This window comes from Melitaea cinxia, chromosome 6 (genome assembly GCF_905220565.1).
Source record: "Melitaea cinxia chromosome 6, ilMelCinx1.1, whole genome shotgun sequence".
Lineage (NCBI taxonomy): Eukaryota > Metazoa > Arthropoda > Insecta > Lepidoptera > Nymphalidae > Melitaea > Melitaea cinxia.
The window spans coordinates 15,968,473-15,992,605 of NC_059399.1; the positions used below are offsets into that span (position 1 = coordinate 15,968,473).

Genomic DNA, 24,133 nt, shown 5'->3' on the forward strand with positions numbered 1-24,133 from the left:
GTAAAATTCAAAATAAAAACTTTTTAAGTAAGATTATATTTTGTTAATGTATATATTTTAAGTGTATAGTTTTTTAAAGACTCGAAGAAAATTATTACCTTAAATGGTTATTTAAGTTAATAATAAGCAGTTTTGCTTTTAAAGTTCGTGTTGCAAAAAACGAAAAATATATAATAGATTTTGAATAATAGTTTTAATGTGCAAAAATACGCACCTTAGACCTGAGAAATTATAAAGAAAGGTGTGATTACTTTTTAAAGAATACACATGTCATAAATACATCAAAATGATTCCGGAATTCGTAATATTTTTATTATTAAATTTCATTGATAAAATTAACTATAAATTTGCCAATGTTTCTTTTAAGTACAAAAGAAATTGTTATCGACGAAAACTATTCATTGCGACCTTTGACTGTACGTAAAAGTTTTATTCGGTCGGTATAATGATTCAAATAATTATGCAAGCTTTGAGGAATTTGGCTTTGACAGTTCGATTCAAAATAAAAAGAAAGTTGTATTACAAGTATCACGATCTTTCTTTCCTTTTTGCATTGTTGTATTTTCAATTCTAGGATAAGAATATCCATACTAGATTTCCTAATTTTATTAACTATATTATTTGTATTATATATCGTTTTCTCAAAGAACTATATAATTAAAACCATTAAGGTTTAGATCTATGCTACCTCGAGCCTATTTATAATATAAATTTACTATATATATGTTACGCTTAAAGATCGAAAACGCTCATTGAGCGGAAAAATAGCTCACAACGCGATGTGGTCACAGTAAAACATCCACATGGCGAAATTCGTGTTATGGCTCTAATGAAAACGCGCACGACGCGTTGTGGCAATCAAAGAAAGACCAAATAGCGAAATTCGTGTCGTGGCTTACATGCTATTCGATCTCAACGCGTTGTGACAATGAAGAAAAGCCATGACGCGTATGGAATACTATTTGATTACAACGCACACTACTTTCCGATATAGATCCTACTAGGCCTAGGCTGGAAACGTTTTGGTAGATGTCCTTAAGAAATATTTTTCATTTTATAAAATCACGGCAATCACGGCGTGTTTCTCATTATCAAATATATTAAGTATGTAATTATATAAATTAAAATGAAACGATATTTATTATTTATTGAGATTACTTTATATTTAAAAAAATCAATGTATTAAGTAATAAATCACTGAACACAAAATATTCATATCATTTGTAAATTACTCATAATTCACATAAAATGATAAGGGTTTTAATTTTTTCATGACAATTAAAATTCTTTCAAGAAATAAAAATATTTAACACAAATGTTTATTGATCACCAATAAACAACAACAATATTGATTGCTATTTATTTTTACATGAACTATTACTGTGGCATTATGAGTTGCATTTTATATTCTTGGAGCGACACTTGCACTTTTTATCAATACAGTATCTTTTGCAGTGGCACATTATAAACCCTTGCTTACTTCCAGACGATAACATAGATGCCGAGCGAAGTGTTAACGATTGAGGGCACATCACAAATGTTAATAAAGTTGGTTTCAGAAAGTGTAAATTCATTACGTGCATAAAGTCTATCGAGTGTACCTTCCTTGTTTCCTAACTGGTGACCTGATGGATTAATGCTCATAACAACACACATAACATTCCTGGGTGCTGCACGTCCTCTATCAACTTCAGGAACTCTAACTAAAAAGTACTAACGTTTCAACACAGGGAAATTTCAAATTAGATAATGAAACCATTTTGTTTGCCTGTTCCTGTAGACCTCATTTAGCACATTCTCTTTCAACGTTTATGCTATTCTTTCTGAAACAGAGCTTACAAGTTACATTTGCTCTCTTTACTTTTTCTGTAGTCATAATAAAACTGCGATCAGTGCTTGTTTCCACAAACTCACGTAATTTATCGTAAAACAATTCTTTTTTATTCGTCATAATTAGCGCTGACATTAAAATTCACTCTCATAAACAGAAAAGAAATGAATAAAACTGAGGTTTCAATGCGTCTTTGCACCCGAGCCGACACCGACAAGTTACAACCTGTCCGTCGTGATATGGTTAACACAATGAATGCTCAGAACACGTCATGGCTTTTCTTCATTGCCACAACGCGTTGAGATCGATTAGCATGTAAGCCACGACACGAATTTCGCTATTTGGTCTTTCTTTGATTGCCACAACGCGTCGTGCGCGTTTTCATTAGAGTCATAACACGAATTTCGGTATGTGGATGTTTTACTGTGACCACATCGCGTTGTGAGCTATTTTTCCGCTCAATGAGCGTTTTCGATCTTTGAGCGTAACATATATACACATATATAAATTAAACATAATCACAAAAGTTGTTTATATTAATATTTAACTGTTTTGTAAAATGTTATAATTATTTTTAGATTATATAAATAATACTGTGTTGCTAAGTTTAGTTAGTATTAAAAATTAATTAATTTACATTTCAATTGTACCTTAGTACTTAATTATGTCAAACTTATAAAACCATGCTATACAATCTTATAAATATGTTACATATTATGATTTTTATGTAAAACGGGATATTTACCAATTCCTTGGTAATTTTAATTAGTGATTAAGTAAGTTAATGACTGTAGTAAACAATAATTGATTGCAAAACCCGTAAAATGGTGCACTTGAACTTGTTCCGCTCTAAAAGTGATTTCGATTACAGATGTAGATTATACGACCTTCTCGTATTAGGAAATCGTATATGATTACAAAGAATTATTTTTTATTTTATTACTTGACTTATTTTGACATAGTGATATAATAATGATTAAATTACTCGTGACGCCGCGTTGGCGCAACGGTTACAGCCATGGATTGTATCTACCTGTTGCGCTGGCGGTTGCGGGTTCGATTCCCGCACATGACAAACATTTCTATTGGCCATACAGGGGTTTGCCGTGGTCTGGGTGTTTGTGCAGTTCTTGTGGGTCTCCCCACCGTGCCTCGGAGAGCACGTTAAGCCGTCGGTCCCGGTTGTTATCATGTACACCTGATAGCGATCGTTACTCATAGTAGAGAATATACCCGCCAACCCGCAGCAGTGTGGTGGATTAAGCTCTGATCGTTTTTCTACATGGGGAAAGAGGCTTATGCCCAGTAGTGGGATATTACAGGCTGAAGCGAAGAAGTTACTCGTGGTGTATGCATTATTTAATTTTACTTTACAAAATATTTTGTAGGTTTCAATATACTTACTATATCACACAATATGATGAAACAAGTTATTCGGATTTTATCGCGGTTTATTAAGTTTTTTAGATGCCCGAAGTTTCGGATACTTTACAGCAACCATGGTCATGGGAGGAGGTCGTCGGGTATCTAAAAACTTATCAAACCGCGTTAAAATCCGAAAAAGTTGTTTCATTTCAATGAGTGAAATTCGCGTAAACATTAGGAAACTATATAACTTCAATAATAGCCGACTATGAGTTTTTTGGCAATTAAAAAAAAAAAAGATTTCTGGCTAGACGTCTGGCCGGTAAGAATTTCTTTTAATTGATTTTATAATTTCAAGGAATATAAAAATAATAAAAGTGAATAAAAACGGTTTTTTGTCTATTTTTTAGTATCGGAAAATGAGATAGCAATCGAAATTATTTGTATTAAAAAACGGTTTTTTGTTATCCTGCATACGAAACTAACCAAAAAGTTCATACTGTCAGGTAGTCTGTTCATCAACAGTATTATAACTAGAAAAAAAAAGTACCAAAATTATATTTTATAATGCTCACAGTAAACATTATTTTAGTAAAATATGAAAAAGTAAATGAAACTATATCCGTTAATTTTTCTATCAACCTTGTACAATGTACAGGGTGCAATAAACAAATGAATTACCCAACGTCGCGAAATCGTCAGTACAAATAAACAAAAATGAAAAAAAAAAATAATTCGAATTTTTTATAATCATCTCAAGGTGAACAAATTTCGCTATACAGCCTTCATGTCTTAGGAGATATGCTTTCGAACTTTCTCTATATATACTTTCGATTTTAACATCAATGACTCTATTACTCGTTTATTTGGTATGGATGAAAATAAGTTGATCGAATCGATGTTATTTTAAAATTGTAATAATAGTTATTTATTGTTAATATTTAACAATTGTCGGGTACAACTATAGTTGTGTTAAAAATGTGATAGACTCAGTTCTATACATTTAAACTATTTGGATTTTTTGTGGGGTCTTTATATTATCGAAGTTGAACGCAAAAACGAAAAAGAAATGTTCATTGTTGTCTGGATATCTCTCTATCTATTAAATCATTTGACATTGAATGAAATTAAAAAGAAAGATTGCAAAGATTGATCGAAGATTAGAAAGACAATTGCAAAAATTTTGTAACAAACTCTACACGTTTTTAAGAATTTGACAATAAAGGGTTCTTACATAGACCTCTATTTGTGAAACATTGTGGTCTAAGCTGTAAAATAGACTATACATACGTCATAAAGCTACAAATAATACAAAACATTTATTAATTGTGTATTGTATGTAGTATGACATTTTTAATAACAAATATAATTGTGTTTGTTTGCAAACGGAAAAAAAGCCGGATTCACTTAAATCGAGCAGTAATACAACGAAAAATTAATAATCAAGTTAATACGCATTATTAGACATAACTCAAAAGGTTCTAGTCAGATCTCAGTCAAATTTAAAAATGGTCCCAGCCATCTGACAAGCACTAGCTTTCATTAAAAAAAAAAAAAAAAACTATAATCGAAATCGGTCCACAGTAAAAAGTTCTGAAATAAATACATAACAAAAATACCGTCGAATTGAGAATTACCTCCTTTTTAATTTGTATAGTGACGATTTTTTTGAAGTCGGTTAAAAATAATCAATATGAACTCTTCGTGCTTAAGTTCAATCCTTTTATATATAGGGAAATTAATTAATTATCAACAAACTCCTAGTGAAGCATTGTGGTGGATAAAACTCTAAACCAGGGATATCAAAGATACGGCCCGCGGGCCATATCCGGTCTCCGGGCCGTATCAAAACGTACTGCGATAGCAATGTATTACAGAAAAAGTAATTATGTTTGTAATTATGTTCTTTAAAGTGCAATAAAGAATTTATAATAAAAAAGAATCATGACTTCATTCAATTCCTCTACGGAAGTTTTCAAAGTTTTTATTGAATCTGGCCAGCCTACACATTCTAAATTTTATATATGACCCTCTGCAAATTTGTATACATATTTATCAAAGGAAAATGTGTGGCTAATTAGTCGTCTGTTAGATATAACACAGTCATTAAGTTGCCTACCTTAGGAACAGACAACTGTTTGTATGTGTTAAACATTTATTTTACTACTTATCGTGATTATTTTCAAGTTTCAAGGATGATTATCATGGTTCAAGACTATCTTTATTAAATATCTAATTAAGTTCTATCAGTCGAAGGTCTTAGTATGCAGTAGAACGTTCACTGCAATGCAACAGAGAAAGGATATGGCGTTCCGCTTGCCGTGTTGAAATCTACGAATGTTGCCTCGCGCATTTAATACTGTATTTTATTAAATAACTAGCAATTTAACTGCCATTTAGTCTGGTTACTGTTATTTAGATCTTAACGATATTTAAGTTATTTGTTTTTATTTATTTATAGATTTTTATTTGATTAGTTCTTTGTGAGTTTCATATTGTTTTTCGTTATTGACCTCTTTGGTTCTTTTTTTGATTTGAAACATTATTTCGAGTAATGTTCTTTTTTTAAATAAATTCCATTTTATTGAAATTTTATTCCATAAATTTATCTAATAAATATATATAATTATTTTAAAAAAGTATGATTGGTCTTCGTACATACAGATATTGGTTTTTGAGGAATCGATGTTTGGTTATGTTTTTTAAATCTCATCATTGATATTACATAGAATCATAATTTTCGATATAATGTACTTTTAATAAGCGTGCAATTAAAACTGCTATTACTACAATCAGCGCGTCGACTTTAAAACATAAAACCTCTTTTAAAATGCTGAAGTTCCTCTCACAAAATTAAATGAATATATAAATAAATAAAAATTCTGCTTAATCTGTAGATCAAATAGTTGACGCCTAGGCATAAAGTATCAGATTACAACTCATATTAATATTTTTACCTGCAGATTATATTTAAAATTATGTCAATTAAAATTTTAAAATAGGTCGTCGTGCTATTGTAATTAGAATGTCTTATTATTGTTATTTCAAGTTGCCACCACTCGGCCTTGTTCTAGTATTACCATTGTACAATTTTTCTTATTTTTCTTTTTTACATCTGACAGCGCCACGCTCGCATTCTATTATAAGGCCATGAGAAATTGAACATTCTTGACAGTACCTTCTTACAGAAAAAGAAGAAACTTCTCCCTTTTTATAAGCTTTTCTTTGCATTTGAGTAAATAATTGTGTTTGCTCGCAAACGAAAAAAAAACCGACTTCAATTACATCGACAAGTAATACAACGTAGATCGACGAAAAAATAGCCAAGCAACTACGCGTTATTAAAGATTACTCAAAAAGTAGTTATCAGATCTCGGTGAAATTTATATGTGACCACATGATAAACATCAGCTTTCGATTAAATTAAAAATTATCGAAATCGGTACACCCAGTAAAAAGTTATTAGGGATTTTCGAGAGTTTCCCTCGATTCCTCTAGGATCCCATCATCAGATCCTAGTTTCCTTATCACGGTACCAAACTAGGGATATCCCCTTTCCAACAAAAAAAGAATTATCAAAATGGGTACATCCAGTAGAAAGTTATGCGGTATAATACAACGTAGGTCGACGAAAAAAGCGTCAAGTAAAAACACATTATTAGATATAACTCGAAAAGTAGTTGTTAGATCTCAAATAAATTTAAATGGGACCAATTGGCACACACCACCTTTCGATTAAAAACAAAATTTGTCGAAATCGGTCCACGCGGGCAAAAGTTCTGATGTAACATACATAAAAAAAAAAAAAAAAAAAAAAATACAGTCGAATTGAAAACCTCCTCCTTTTTTGGAAGTCGGTTAAAAATGGAGCTACTTGCTTTCAAATTTTCGAAGGCTTAAAAAATACTGTTTGCTTGAGTTTAAGTTAATATTCGTCATGTAAATGAATGTAGAACCACGTATTTCTTTAAAACAGCAAAAATTACAATATTTTTGAGGCAGATAAAGTAATTCAGCTTTCTAACACTTGTACACAAAACCTTAATAGATGACGTGTTTAAATAACAGTTTTTTCTTGCATTCCTTTATTAAATGTGTTGAAGTCATTTAAGACATTAAAAAATATCATCATTTCCATCTAAGAATCATTACCGTCTGAGAGTCATTACCAGCCACACGTCATTACTTGCGTTGCACAAAACAACTACCAAGTGTGGTCCACAAAGACTTCATTCTTAAAGTTAATGATATAAAACTTAAGAATACATGATTGTGGATTTTAATCTACATACATTTCAAAGTATTTCGGCAACGAGCTTGTAATAAACAATGTAATTAATAAACAAACATTCCGCACACATATGTATGATCAATACAAAAAAAATGAATGATCGAATTTAAACTCAGTAACTGTGGACACTGAGCTAACTCATCAAATGGTTGAATTTAGATAATTCTACTTTACCAATTAAAGAAGTATCATAATTAAGTAGACCTTGAAACATTTTATTTATTCTTGGTAATCATTTCTACAATAGTAATACAAATTCTGTATAAATTATTATGCACCGGATGAAGCCTTTTCCTCCTAGTAACCTCGTAACAAATATCCGGACTCATTCATAAAAAATATGTAAAAAAATGTTCGAGATTTATTGCGTTAAACAATGATATCAATTATTGATTAATTAAATAATTAACGGTATTTTGGAATCATATTCTAGAACAGTCCCCACTGTTCTAGAATATGGGAAACAATAAATCTTCATATTAAAAAAATAATAATAACTGAAGATAATTTTGTGTATAGCAAGACACTTCAACTATCAATATAACTTCAAAAATATTTTATAAACTAGCTGTCAGGAAGTTAATAGATTTTTATTTACTTTATTATTTATTTTTAGTATTAAAACCTTCCGTGGGTCTAAAGGAACATACAAAAAAAAATTAGCCGAATTGGTCAAGCCCTGCTCGGGTTATGCGCTTAGCAACATTCATTTTTATTTATATACTAGCTGACCCGGCGAACTTCGTATCGCCTAACACAAACTTTATCGTATGGTATTAAAGTTCAAATTGACTTTTAAGTATTATCACAAATCTTTTGTATGGGAGTATAGAAAAGTGTTGTTTTTAGACTTTTTCAGGAAATTTAAAATTTTTTTTTTTAGAATTTTTCTCTCCGTAAGAACCATCCTCGTACTTCAAGGAATATTTTGAAAAAAGAATTAGCGAAATCGGTCCAACCGTTCTCGAGTTTTGCGCTTAGCAACACATTCAGCGACTATTTTTATATTATAGACATAGATTAAATCAAATTCTTGGAAAGTGTCTATGTGTGAAAAGTGTAATTTGAGAAATTAAGTTAGTATTTAATAGAACAAAATTTAATAGTTCTATCAGTAAAACAGATATGGATCACCACCACCACTTATTATAATTTTGACAGATACAAATGTATTTCACAGACCTTTTGCTTTTATATTGAACGGATCAGAATATCATTTGCAATAGATTTACTACTAGCATACCCAAGTCCTAAGCTTGCGCAAGATCAGCCTGCGCAAGTTATCTGGGTGTGGTATGAAAGGTCCTAATAGGTCCAAAATGTGTTAAATACTTTAGCTGCGGATGTTTCCTAACTGTCACTATATGTGTGAGTTTATTTTGAAACATTTGTATGATTCAGTGGCCTCAAATTTACTCATTAAATAGTGCAAATACAGATTTAATATAATTGTCTCACTATGAATTTCTTTGTTTTCTTCTTCGAAAGCATTACCCGTCTTTTTAAAAAGACGTTCTATAATGCTATAAATTTTAGTTAGTCACTCAAGAAAACTACAGAAGACAACATATTTGACTAATAATAGCATACACATAATATGTAACAAAGTAATGTTAATGACGAGAAAAGATATTAGAAAGTATCTGAGTGAAAAAGTCACGGAAAATAATTATTGTAAAGAGGAAGTTATAGTAAACAAAAATGTCTTTTAGCCTATATACGCCGACGGGTCGACTTATCACATTTTGATATTGACATCTTAAAGCATCTATTGACGTCAAAAGTATTTCAAAATCAAATTCGTAATATTTAAATTGTTGCACTTAAAGAGGTAAATCAATGAAATGGTAAGAAATTGCTAAAAATTACTTACTAGTTGTAACGTTGTTAGATGTTTCTTCCACCATAAGTACTTCTGGTACTGCGGTCCCATGGCTGCCATCATGTAGTAGCTGTACATGATCACGTGGACGAGGTTGTTGATGATGTTCGAGAAGGTTCCGTGACCACCTTAACAAAATTAATAAGTGTGTTACAATTCGAATTCGAAAAAAAAAATGTCTAAAAGAGATTGATTTTTTTTTAATTTTATAATAAATATTCGAACACAAAATTAATATCAAAGTACCGAACATCGTAGCGTAAGTGACTAATGGTAGTGATTAGACAAAATATATTATTCTTACACATTTATTTGGCGTTGATTTCTTCCTAGTTTTGCCACAAAACGTATACGTATTTTAGATATTAATACTCATTAATTGATATTTATGTGATGTTTCACTGCTTTTTTACCTGATTTGTGACAAATCTGAGATATTTATTTTTGTTTTTGTCTTCAAATTGCTGCTTTTTGAAGTTTAGTATATTTATGAAGTTTATTATAACAATTTATGAAAGAAATTCATACATTGCTGATCTCCAGTTTCAGGTAAAATTTATATCACAATTCAAGCCTGAATCAAGTTGATAGAGTACCATTATGTTCAGATTAATTATTGTGTATATACACTATATATATACTTGTGTACTACTGTAGGAAAAATGACCGTACTTTGAATACGACAGAATTTAGAACTTTCCTACCTAAACGTTCAACCTAAATATCGTAAAATACCCTTCAAATGACTTACCTGCGATAAATTTGACTAAAAGCCAAGCCTCGAATGGCGTTAACGAGTGGTGGTAAAGATGTAGCCATGTGATCTGACTCTTCTTCTTTCTCATCACGAAGAATATTGTGTCTGCGAACTCTGACAGTTTTGAGAAGTAGTATACCCAGCATAGATGAAGCATCTAGAAGAAAAATGGAGGATTCAGATTTCAAAAAAAAAAAAAAAAAAAACAAAATTTAATCAATAATAATCGTTTTATACATGGTTAGATTATTCAAATAAATGCAAAATGCATTGTAAATATCGAATGTTAAGCATAATAAGTTTTTGTACATCACATCATCACATCGGCCTTTCGCAGTCCACTACTGGACATGGGCCTCCACAAGTTCACGCCAAAAATGGCGCGAACTCATGTGTTTTGACCATAGTCACCACGCTGGGCAGGCGGGTTGGTGACCGTAGAGATGGCTTTGTTGCACCGAAGACGCTGCTGCCCATCTTCGGCCTATGTATTTCAAAGCCAGTAGTTGGATGGTTATCCTGCCATCGGTCGCCTATTTAAGTTCCGAGGTAGTAGTGGAATTGTATTATCCCTTAGTCACCTCTTACGAAACCCACGGGAAGAGAAAAGTTTTTGTATAGTAACTTTATTTTACTAATTTTGTGAAAAGAATACTAAGCATTATATTAGATTTTATTGCCACAAGAAATTGAAACCAACATAGCTGCCAAACGAGCCGATCAATTAAATTTTCAGTATTTATTCCAGTTGCTAGTTGAAATTGTAATTACATCTTTTTCATCTTTCCATGTTTATATATGAAAAATTGTCTTTGCAATAAATAAATAAATGTGTATGTATAAATAAACAAATTTAACAAACACGCGGTCGTTAGTTTGTGAAGTCGGTAAATTAATACCTGTTTTTCAGATGACAGTCGACTGATATGGAAGCTTTTAATGATTGCATATATTACGCCTGAGCTTGAGACTTGAAGTAAAACAAATATATGATAGATATGTAGAATCTAACGCTTAGTTGAGTAAAAAGTTATCGTGGCAAATTTATATATCATTTATAATTATAAATATATATATTATGCTTGCTTTTACTCGCGGTTTCGCTCGAATTAAATTTTTCGAAAATAAAAAGTTATTAAAATAAAAAGTATCCTATGTTACTATATATCTCCAAATATATGTGTGCAACGTTTCATGATAATCGGTTAAGTAGTTTTCGTGTGAAAGCCTAACAAACAAACATACATTCACATTTATAATATTAGTAGGGGTTATTATGGGGGGGGGGGGGGGGGGAGGATATATGATTATTCGCTGTTCCCGCCGTTTCGCATGCGCAATTTGAGAAAAAAAGTCTACAGCCTTCCTCGGTAAATCGACTATTTCGCTTATTATCGAATATTATCGCTGGAGGGATTCTGTTGCCTGCAGTTCCGGGACCCTCCAATTAAAGCGGCCGAAGGCTCCCGCAGGGGTTTTGGTCGGTAGTGCACCCCCAAGTGCTAAGCCGACATACGGTCTAGGAATGCCTACCCGGGCATCCTGGATATCACCCGTAAATAGGTTACCCTGCGATATCAAAACAAAAAAAAAAAAAAAAACGACTATTTAACACAAATAATTTTTCGATTCGAACCAGAAGCTCCTGGGATCAATTTGTTAGATGGCGATTGGAAGGTGCTTTTGAAGCGTATTTGGATAAAGTTATTTTGATTTTGATTTTTGATTAACGTGCTAAACAAACAAACTTTTCAGCTTTATAATATTAGTATGGACTCACTATGTACTTATACATATATATAATATTTTTTCTGTGACCTCTTATACTTAAGCTTATTAACGAAATCGTCTCTAAAAAGACCATACACATCGTTAAATAGTGATCAAGGAATTTCCTTCAGCAACCACATAGACGGTAATTTCACTTTTAACGGAGATGACGCAAAGAGTTACTCCGTTAACCGGCTTTCACTCTTACGTCACGAGTTCACGGCGAGTAAAGGTTGCGGTCAATGGAACTGCGGAACTTTTTTATCGAAATATTTTACGGTGTCGGTTATTCGGAACAGGTTTTGAGTACAATGAGTACATATACGTATGTGAGGTGTGGGACTGTGGGTGTGTGTGTCTTTTTTTTTATAATATTGTTTAGTGCTATATGTGTCAACAGCGCTATAAAATATCTTTAACATACACACAGTCTACGGCTCCTAATGTTCTCTAATAGTTGCTTTTAATGCCTTAGTTTTAGGTAACAGCTGCCTTTTATAGATACATAATTTTTAGAGGTACTTCCCCCAGTCGAGTTGCTTCAGATTTTGAGCAGGATATTTCTTGCTGTGCTCTACCTCAGATTATTAAGTATTCGGTATTTTATCAAGATCAAGAAAAGAGAAGATTTGTATTGGCCAAACATCTGTATGGCCAATACAAATCTTCACCAGTGCATCAGCCGTTGCGTTATTAACGCGTCGTCATTTTATCAATATTTGTCACTATTTTTTCCACATATATTATTATTTGATAAAAGTGCTAGCTATCAAAATATATACGTACATATTTAAACGATACAATTATTGTAATGATTCGTTTTAATGCTAATGTGTCGACAAAGATGTTGTTTTGATGTTGAAAGATAATTATAAAATGTATACTTATAAAAGTAGTAAATGTAGGTGTCTTGTCGGAAGACTTATTTTCGCAGCTTTCAGAGTTGAAAGTCAAACAATTAATTTCTACTGATACTGGTCAACTTGTTTATTTTATTAAGTTCCTTGGTACAGGTATGAAAAAAAAAAAATTAAAAGTTATGTATAGTTTAAAGTCTTGTGGCTTCTTCGTTGTTTTGTTTCATAAGTATACTAGCGACCCGCCCGACTTAGCACGGTTGCAAAAACTATCAGTGTTCCTTAACTATATTATGCATGTATTGTACACATAAATAAACCTTCCTCTGGAACCACTTTATTTTACTAAAGAAAACCGCATCAAAATCCGTTGCGTAGTTTTAAAGAACTAAGCATACAGACAGCGGGAAGCGACTTTGTTTTATACTATGTAATGATAAATCGAGTCTATCATATATTATCGTCATAATATATAATTATATAAGTAGGTATAATAAAAACGAATATATTATTATACTTTTTGTATTAGTTTCTATTATATATTTTTTATTGTCATTATATTTAGAATACAAAAAAATATTTTTGTTAGTTAAAGTATTTCATTTCTCTATTTATATTGCTTGAAGTAAAATATGAAATTATTCATATTTTACTACTGAAAATGACGCGAGAGGGTAATGAACTCTTAACCTTTTGTCAAAAATAACATTAACCCTAAAGCCGATATTTACAAATTACATTCGATTTCCGACCACGCCCGCGAAGAAATTGTAATTTCTCTTTTGTTTCTTATGCGAAAATAAATAATGTTTCGAAAGTACGCATGTGCATAGCCTTCGAGTGAACTTGACCGACATGCACAGACATGTAGACTATTAGATATGCCTGGTACCGTTTATTCATTTTGGCAATTTTTTTTATGGATGTTTTTGAAATGTTTCTGCATATTTTGTTTCTTCACGCTTTCATGGTTTGATTAAAAGTAATCTTGGTAATTTATTACTGCATTAGTTTAAATGTTTATTATCTGTTAATGGTCAGATGTTGTGAATGAGTTAAGTTAATGAGTTAGTTTAATTTTTCATTCATTGCTTTTACAGCAAATTTGGTAGTTAGTCATTTAATATTTAATTTTGCAAATATGTGATCATAATGAGCTTTGTGTAAGTTACATTTTGGAATTTCAATAATATGAACAGAAATTAATACAAATATGACTTTCTTTTAATAAATTTTAAAGGCTTAGTTCGAGCGGCCATTCTACTTTTTCTTTAAATTTTATTCTGCAATCAGTTGTTATTGAAATAGTCAATTTATCAATTTGATTAAAATTAACTATTATCCGATCAGATTGTATCAAAAAGTCATAAAATCAAATTAGTCAGCCAAGAAGCCATCTCATATTGTGCGAATCAAGTGTTTTCAAATTTTAATTTGTTAAAATAGCAGTAAGTACTGTCAACAACATAAAGGACGCTTAAAACAATATTTTGAAAAATGTCATTGATATAATTATTATTTTAATTATCATTTTTAATATATTTATAATTTTATAATAAAAGTAAAACTGACTCAATGAGTGACTGACAAACACATATACATACACACATATACTTTGTATATACATCTCGTACATCCGTACACACACCCAGACCAAATATTTGTTCACATACGAATATCTGGCCTAGAGCGATTGTCACTTCTATTCGTTACAATATCTGCAAATATTTACCGGCCCGCACAACCGGTATCCTCGTGCACTTTCTATGACTAATGAGCTTCTCGTTGACCGTGTCTCTCATATTCGTTTCGTTTATTATATTTGTAATTAGACAATATATTATCTTTTTGAACTATCATTAATTGAATTGAAAATTGTATTGTATTTATTTTGTGAATACATTTTGAGGCTTAACTTAAATTATTAGTGACTAGCCCGTTGGCGCAGTTTGTAGTGGCTTGCTTTTTGCTCCGTGGTTTTGGGTTTCGATTCCCGTCTGGGTCTAGGTGTAATATTTGTATATATATATATATTATTTCCATGTATATCTATAAAAAAAATATTTAGCTATATCAGCCGGCTGTTATTTATAACCACAAGCATTAAGTTGTTTTTCTTAGGAACAGACGACTATGTGTGAATGTTATAAGATATTTATTTATTTATTTTATTTATTATAAGGGATTTGAAGTTTTGTGCGAAGCATTTGATAAAAATTTTCAATCACTTTAACATGAGTATGTTTATGTAAATACAGATTTTGAAATATTTGCCTTTAAGAACGAAAGATTTCGCGGATTTAATTTCTAGTCAGCTTTATTATTGAGTGATAGAAATTTAAAAAAATTATGTCACATCCACAAATACACACTGGATCAGCCTAGCAGATTAAGCTTCTGTCTTTTCCTATTACTAGAAGAGGAGACTTCAGACAAGTCCACATTTATTATATGGGTCTATATATTGATTAATATATACAATATCATTATTGTTTATGTGTATATAAAATGTTATTATATAAATACCAGCTGACCCCGCAAACGTTGTTTTCCCATATATGTTATTAGCACCCTTGACCCCCCCCCCCCCTTATAACTTAAGGTTATGAAAAATAGTCAATTTTCAGACCTACCCGATATGCACACAAAATTTCATAAAAATTGGTCTAGCCGTTTCGGAGGAGTATTTTAATTAAGATTGTGACACGAGAATTTTATATATAAGATATGAGATTTAGCAGGTTAAAAGTTACAGTTGATACTAAGGGATGATTTGTAATGTGACGTAGCAAACTTACATTATATATATAATGTTATATGTATAAATATAGAATTGTTTTTACTCGAAAATGAAAAATCTGACTTTAATTTACAAGTAACACAGCTACAGTAGGCGAAAGAATACTCAATTAAATCGAAACGTATTATTAGGTATAACTTAAAGACTGTCCATCACATTTCGATCAAATTTCAATTAGACCATACGACAAACACCATATTTCGATAAAAAAAGAATCAAGAAAATTACATCGTATCAAGTAATTATATAACCCACCCCCTTAAAATGTAACCTCTTTTTTTTGAACTCGTTTAAAAAAGTATGAACTATATCAAATAAAATATAGTGTATATTTACCCGCCGTGCTTTTTCACTGTCGCTGTAGTCAACTGGCTGGCAGGAAAGACTGTAGTCGGCCCACCATCCCGACATTAAGTGCTGTAAATAAACGATATTATTACAAAATTTATATAAATAATGAGTTATGTCCACAGTAAAATCTATGAATAGTCACAGTTTTTTTAAACTGTGTAAACTAAGCATAAAACTGTCATGTGTTCCAAAGGTAGAAAACTTAATGTCTATGTTTTAAGTAACAACTGGCTGACACAGATTATATCAGTAGATATAAGAAATTTCTTGATTTTTTACGATTCCTAATGGTAATGTTCGCCAGCCCTGTCGTCACCAACCCGCCTGCCCAGCGTGGTGACTATGGGCATGAGCTTGCGCCATTTTTGGCGCGAACTTGAGGAGGCCTATATCCGTAAGTAGACTGTGATAGGCTGAAGTAATAATGTTACAAATCAGCATATGTTATAACAAAGGTAGTAAAAAAAATGTGTTTTTTTGATTCCTATTAATTTACAGACTATCCCCTCCTAATTTATATTCAATTAAAATCGTCTTAGCAGTTGTACCTACGTCAGTATCATTACAGCACCCTTTCGCAGTCCACTACTGGATATAGGCCTTTACAAGTTCACGTCAAAAATGGCGTGAATTCATGTGTTTAGCCCATACTAGTCACCACGCTGGGCAGGCGGGTTGGTGACCGCAGGGCTGGCTTTGTCGCACCGAAGACGCTGCTGCCCGTCTTCGGCCTGTGTATTTCAAAGCCAGGAGTTAGATGGCTATCCCGCCATCGGTCGGCCCTTTTAATTCCAAGGTAGTAGTGGAACTGTGTTATCCCTTAGTCGCCTCTTACGACACCCACGGGAAGAGAGGGGGTTACGTCCTACGTCCTATACTACGTACCTACGTCAGTAATTAGTATGTTATTAGAAAACAAATTAAATGGCCTAGACCGTAAGACATGCTTAAACTTCTATAACAATAACGCCACAGTAACTTTCACGGCTGAAGTGACTGTACGAATACATTGATGTTAGTAAGGAAAAAAGTTATAAAGTATAAAGTAATAAATTTTTACATAAAACTAATTATTACTCTGTAAAACATAATTCAATTTAATGTATACATATTGAGAAGTTTTTTTTTATGAATCGTAAATTTTATTAAATAATAGGTATAAAATAGTTTTGAAAAAATCCAAAATAAAAAATAAGTTTATTCATATAGGCTTCAAAAGCATCTCTGAATTTTCATATCACAAATTAAAATTTTAATTATCGTTACCACCAATTCAAAATGTAGATTCTGCAGAGAATGATCGGAAAGAAAATTCTCAGTTACTTTAAAAAAAACTGTGTTGTAATACAAAATTGGCAACATCTTGCATTAAATACAGCGTCACTAAATCCAAACATGTAACGAAGTAATATAAACAGTAATTTAAATTCAATCTGTCAATAAGTTTAATTTTTCGATATCTACACAGTATTATATCTTCAAGCAACTGTATTATGTAATTAGACAAAGAAAACAATAGGAATGTTAACAAACGTCAGATGGTTTCAATAACATGTAAAAAAATAATTGTCTTGATTGTAAATAACCTGAATAATATTTTTTTTAGGATTTTCCAACAAAGGCGTACAATAGTCTAATGATTAAAGCTATTTATTTATTTTAAATTACACAATATTATTTATTTAAAAAGGAAAAGTTTATCTAAAAATCACACTTTAAAAGGGTCTAACTTAAACTATTCAACTAAACTTATCAACTTAAGTAAGCTTAAACTATTTAGAGATATAATCGAATGCATGAAAAATATTAATTATTATTATTGGCTAGAAAAATCTGTAAAGCCATTCTGCACTATAGTACAGAGTCCTATTCGAACAAAATTAATTAAATATTCATGAATCATATCCTAAATTTTAACCCTATGTCATTGGGTTTATTTTTGGTTTACGTCACGGATGCATGGCTCGAAAAATTATTTAATGACTCACCTTGACATCACTAACACGAACACGTGACGAAATGCATAGTCTCAAAGTAGTACTAAGTACAAATTTAACAGCTTCATCAATGACTTATTGTGGTTTTACGTACTCGCTACAATGTTGTGACATACATCAAATGACCAACTATTATAATAATTTCAAAAATGACCTCAAATTTGTTGAGACTTCCTTCAAATCTCTTTAAGTCAATTTAAAGTTATGCTTGAATCTTTTTATATTAAAAATATTAATTTAATTTGAGTCTTTAATCAACAGTCTTAACTAACCTAAATTTATCACGCTTCTTTAGAACATTATTTCTATTAATAATTGTATATTTTAAATTAATGTTGTCACTCACCTCGTAGAACATGTATAATGATAGAAGAACTTGAGCTGCGTTGTAACCGACCAAGACGTTCTTTATACGGAATGGTTTTCTGTTCGCCATCCATAATGGTCCTATCACCAAGACGAAGGCAAGGTACGCGACAACCATCGCGAAGGTTGCTATTGGTGTGTCGAACAGAAACCATCCTTGTACTCTGGGATCTAAAAGAAATGTCAGTAATGAATAAATTGAATAGTATTGGACCAAAGATACACCTTGTGCAATCTTTGGTTGGACAAGTGATGAAAAATCAAGGAGTCAAAATTTATAGCTTACTTCTTACAATAAAACATGCATAAAATCAAAAATAATTTTTTCAAATAGGCTTCAAAAGGACCTTCGAATGTTCAAAGTCAAGAATACGAATGCAACTGATTACAAGTGATCTTAATTACTAAAATAAGTACTATAATATATATACCCGTAATAACAAGGACGTAATATTTTATAATACATACACACACGGCCGAATGTTCCCATGTTAAGCAACTTAATGAATGTATTACAGGAAACAGTCGACTGTTATAGCTAATATTTTTTTTGATAAATATACATAGAAATAATACATATATATATAAATATATAAATACACATATAACAGTCAGAATCAGGCAGGAATCGAACCCGCAATCCGCGGAACAGAAAGCAAGGCCACTACAAACTTCGCAACACATTCAAAACATCGTCAAATGGTATAATACCACTATCAGAAGAAGTTTGTGTTAAATTATGTGCTCACAAAATTTTATATACGTTTAATATCATTTATATCTTAAAAGATGTTAATGATGAAAAAGATGTTATCTTAAAAGTATGGAAAAATTACTTATTATTTATCTACTTTCAGTATTTCTTGCAACAGAGAAATTTTTAATCTCTTGAATTCTATGTAGTAATTTTCTTTGAGTCTTGTATCTTGTTCATTACAAAATCGAAAAGTGAAAGCGATGATTATTTTATTTTTTGTTATCGTAACGGAACGTGATGGTATCATTCATTTGTATATTAAAATCACTCGTACAAATATTAGTTTTTCGATTAAAATCCCTGAAAATGAAGTGAAATAGTTCTATTTTGTCATTTTATTTAGAAAACTAGCTGTGCCCGCGACTACGTCCGCGTGGAATTTAAAAAAAATATGTTTAGTTCGTAGAGTTACAAAATAAATAAATTCTTAATATAAAAGTAGCCAAGTTACCTCTTGTTACATCAGCTATCTGTTATTGAAAGTCCCGTCAAAATCGGTCCAGCCGTTTCAGAGACTAGCCGGAACAATCAGACAGACAGCCAGACAGACAGACAAAAATTATGAAAAATGTTATTTTTATATATGTACCTTGTATATCAATATGAATTTAGTAAAAAGCGGTTATTTTTATACAACAACCAGACACTTCGATTTTATTTATTTGTATAGATATATATTTTTGACATTAACGTTAATATAAAAAGCCTTATTCTAATAATAAGGCTTTTTATAGGGGAATCTCTTGCCTATGAGTATTTTGTCGCTTTTGTTGATTAAATAAATTATATATATTTTTTGTATCCAACAAAGTAATAAAAAAATATATATATTTACATTTTTATTAAGTTTACGTCATTTCGTTTCTAAATAAATAGAAGAAATAGCTTGAAAAGTTATAATTATTGAGGCCAACTTGTTTGTTACGATTAATTATTTCAGTAACGAATACTCAAAGTTATTTTTGAATACAATAGTTAACCATGAAATTATACTGATCGTTGTTTAACCGATCAAGTCTTCGACTTTAATTTTACCGGTTAAGATATACATTTTCTTCATTTTATATAATGCTGTATATATATTCATAGTGGTAGTTTAAAACGCGCTCTTTAGTGTTAGTGTAGGAAAAAATGTTAAAAATTACCTTATTTAACAAACTTATCTGAGATAGTTAATTATATCAAATCAGGCCGCGGTGTAGCAGCGTCGTAGATTGTTTCATTTTTTTAATGTGAAAAGCATGAAAAAAGATGTGCGTAGACTTTTACATAACTTATAAAAGTTTAAGAAGCAAGTACTAAATCAACCATAAGTTCGTAGTAAGTTCGTAATTGAACTATATTTTTTATGTGTGTTAGTTCATAACTTTTAAATGAGTTTACCGATTTTAATGTATCTTTCTTTATTCGAAAGATGGTGCTTGTCACGTGGTCACTTTGAATGAGATTCGACGAGTACTTTTTGATTTATACGTATTTAATTGATTATTTCTTCGACTTATGAATGTAAATTGAAGTCGGCTTTTTTAATTGAAGTTAATTAGATTACACAAAAATGTTAAAATTATACGTTGACACTATTGTAATATAACTTTAAATATATTTCTAACATAAACAGTATATCGATAATAGTACATTAGGAGTTGTGTTTTACAATAGAAATAGAAAGCCATGACAGACAATTTCTACGTTTATGTACATGACATGCGATGATTTCATTTAAATTTATCTTATTTTATTTTTATAAAATAAAAAGAATAGAAAAAATTAAAATTATTATAAAAATCTTTTAAAATTTTAACCATTCTTCAATTTCCAAATAATATCTACGTATACTATGGAAATAAATGATGAAATGATCATTACGTTTACATTTTAACGAGACAGTAATACTGATAAAGTCGCATAAATAAAGTCTTTTTGTCGTATTAATGTCGTTTTTTTTCTCTAACAGAATGTTTGATGATTTTTTTTTTTGGAGTCTGAATTCATTTTAAATTTAATTCAACATATTCAACAATTCCACGCGGACATGATTTATACCAAAACTATCTGTAAATATTTAGTTCTTAAGTTGTGAATTGTAAATATGTATAATATTTTGTATATTGTAATAGAATTATTTCTACACAAATAAAATGTGTACCTGCCTATATTGCAGATGTAGGCGATTCAACATATTTAAATATTTGGTATGGAAATTAACAAAGTTAAGTCGTTGACTATTTTGCTACAGCGAAAAACAAAAAAGCAAAATAGAGCATTATTCAAAATTAGTAGTAGGTAAATTTGATTTTTTACATTTTCAACGTAACGGAAGACGGGAAGAGTTTTCACTCGAATTAATTTTTTTTTGCCTCCGATTCTTACGACAAAAACAAAAAAATAATAATAATCAAGAACGTGTCTTTAATTGGCTATTTGGGCATTCAAATTAACAAAAAAAAAAAAAAAATTGCAAGCTTCATACAACACTCATTTAAAGTTATGATTACTTTAATTATTACGATAGGAAATTACTCTGAGTGCATAATTGGAAAATACATGATTGTCATCAAGACGTAAGTGTGTCAGAGAGGCAGAGTTGTGTATTTTGGAGTATAAAACATGTTTCTTACTACCGATCATGTGAAACGTCATCTTCTATTAATTTTATTTTATTTAATTTACGAGTGAAAGTCGCATTAAAACCCTTCAACGATAATTGGATAACACTAAGTTACTTTCTTATATATTTTTAGTTTCGATTTAGCAGACATCAGTGAAGTAATCACTTTATTTCTGTATTTTGTCAAGTTTTTGCTATAAGCCGTTATGCCTGATTTACTATACTAGATACTAAGACATTTACGCAATTCTGTCACAAGCACTAGTCTTATTTCAACCGTTAGGTTTTGATACTTGAATTACTTCGTTACTACTAAAAAATACAGCATTCCCATAGTAATATATCTACTAAAATTGATTTTCCCTTAATATTTTCTTGTTAAGTCAGTTTGATTGAATTTAAAATAAATTTTAAGGAAAAAATTTGTTTCAATTGATATCAGTCTAAAGCCAGTTAAAGTGTGCAGAGTACCTTAAAATGAATATGTTAAAAATCTGTGAAGTATGTGTGCAGTACTTTACTTTGAGTTTTCTTTTCCAGGATTGTATACTTTTTTAGTCTGGATGTATAAAATTATTTATTAATATATGTATTTACTAAAAATATATCAACTGAGTAAAGTTACTTACAGGAATAAAGTTCGAAACCTGAGTAGCTGATGACCGTATAGAAAAATTGTTAACATATACATAATAAATACACCTGGAAGACGACTGATTATATACAAGAGACAAATTAGGAAAGAGAAAAAAGCCAATAGCTTTAGCCCATATGGGTAATGCTTTAAAAACCAAGCACTATTAGATAGTCTAAGATTATTGTTGCCTGAAGACCAAAGTCACGGAACAGTGCGTATCGCCAAGGATGATGTGTGGTTGCAAATCAGTAGAAGAAAAGGAGTAACCGACATAGAAAATGTGGTTGAATGGTAGTATCGTAAAGTTAGAAATACATCACTGCTAGACGAAGGCATTACGATTAAAGAGAGTCACGTAAAGTAACTAATTCTTGTTAGGCAGCAAATTAACTCAAATAATCATATGGACTATGTCCAGAAATCCAGTTCTGTACTGGACTGGACACTGCATAATTTGTGTTTAATAATTGATAGTATAACGGTGAAAACGATTTGGGATCAAAACTTTAATGGTATGTCTAAGAACCTGTCTATATTTATTTTTGGAATAGATCTAGGTTGTTAGATAGTTAATTTATTAATGTTTTTATTTTCGAATAGTCTTGTTCTGAAAACGACAGTAATTTATAACTGACCTAGATAAACTTTTTTTTTTGTATATGCCATTATAGGTTGGCAAACGAGCGTACGGCTCACCGGTAACGGTACGGTCAGCGATTACCGCAGCTTATAGACGTCTGCAACACCAGAAGCATCGCAAGCGCGTTGCCGACCCTATCCCCAATTCCCCCCAGAAGCACTGGTCACCTTATTCACCAACAGGAACAGAATACTGCTGAAAACAGTATTATTTAGCTGAAGTCTTCTGTAAGGTCGAGATTAGATTCAAGGTATTTTTTTAATAAAATATTATTTTTAACAACGCCACATATCTTGACGTTCTAAGCAATATTTCTTGCAATTAAATTAAGAACGAATCGCAATTTAACTTCTGAATAAGAATGTATTCATAAATACAAATTCCTCTATAATTTGATATTAAATTGCATTTGTAGTTACTTAAATTTTCATAAAAATAATAATTATTAATTTTGATGAAGAAGATGAAGAAAAAACGAAACACTTCTTTTTTAGTATGCGAAAAGCGATTCACAATGTTGTGTTATAATAAACTTGAATACATATACATATTATTATAACTAAATCGTATATACAAATAAATAAAATTGGAGTGTCCGTTTGTAATATTAAAATAACCCCTTTTTACTAAATGCAATATGGATGTATTCATGGCACATATACCAAAATAACATTTTTTACAATTTTTGTCTGTTTGTCCGTCTGTTTGTTCCGGCAATCTCTGAAATGGCTGGATCGGTTTTGACGGGACTTTCACTGTCAGATAGGTGATATAGTAAGGAGTACCTTAAGCTTTAATTAAAAATATATTTATTTTATATCTCTGTGAACTAAAAAATAACTTTTCTGTTAAATTCCACGCGGACAAACTCGTAGGCACAGCTAGTTTATGATATATAATCTTGTATTAAATATGTCATCGTGTTTTTAAATATACTTCTTACAAGTTGGTTTTAAAAAAATATATTTTTTTTATTGTTAAATTCTTTTTTGGTCAAAAGTTTGACTTAGCTTATCGTTAATTAGGATTAGCTACCAAATTTTCATTGGGTAAATCAGTTGATAGTTGATATGATCAAATGAGGAGAGTGAAGTAAGGTTGTATTTTAAATACCTAATTTAAATTTGCGTTGTTCCGTATTTTACTTTGATTCAAAAGTGATTAAAGAGATCTTGATTTGAGATTATATGGATCGATTTAGTTTAATAAGAATTAGTGTTTGCA

General features: G+C 30.8%; 1 protein-coding gene across 1 annotated transcript in view; it reads right to left on the minus strand.

Moving 5' to 3' along the window:
- Positions 1-24,133, minus strand: part of LOC123654786 (elongation of very long chain fatty acids protein 7-like) — a 36,093-nt gene that overhangs the window by 9,119 nt on the left and 2,841 nt on the right. The window contains exons 2-5 of the mRNA XM_045590670.1: positions 18,248-18,438; positions 15,890-15,970; positions 10,121-10,283; positions 9,361-9,497 (exon numbers count right to left, since the gene is read on the minus strand). Coding sequence (XP_045446626.1) covers positions 9,361-9,497; positions 10,121-10,283; positions 15,890-15,970; positions 18,248-18,438 — 572 coding nt within the window. The remainder of the gene's footprint in view (positions 1-9,360; positions 9,498-10,120; positions 10,284-15,889; positions 15,971-18,247; positions 18,439-24,133) is intronic.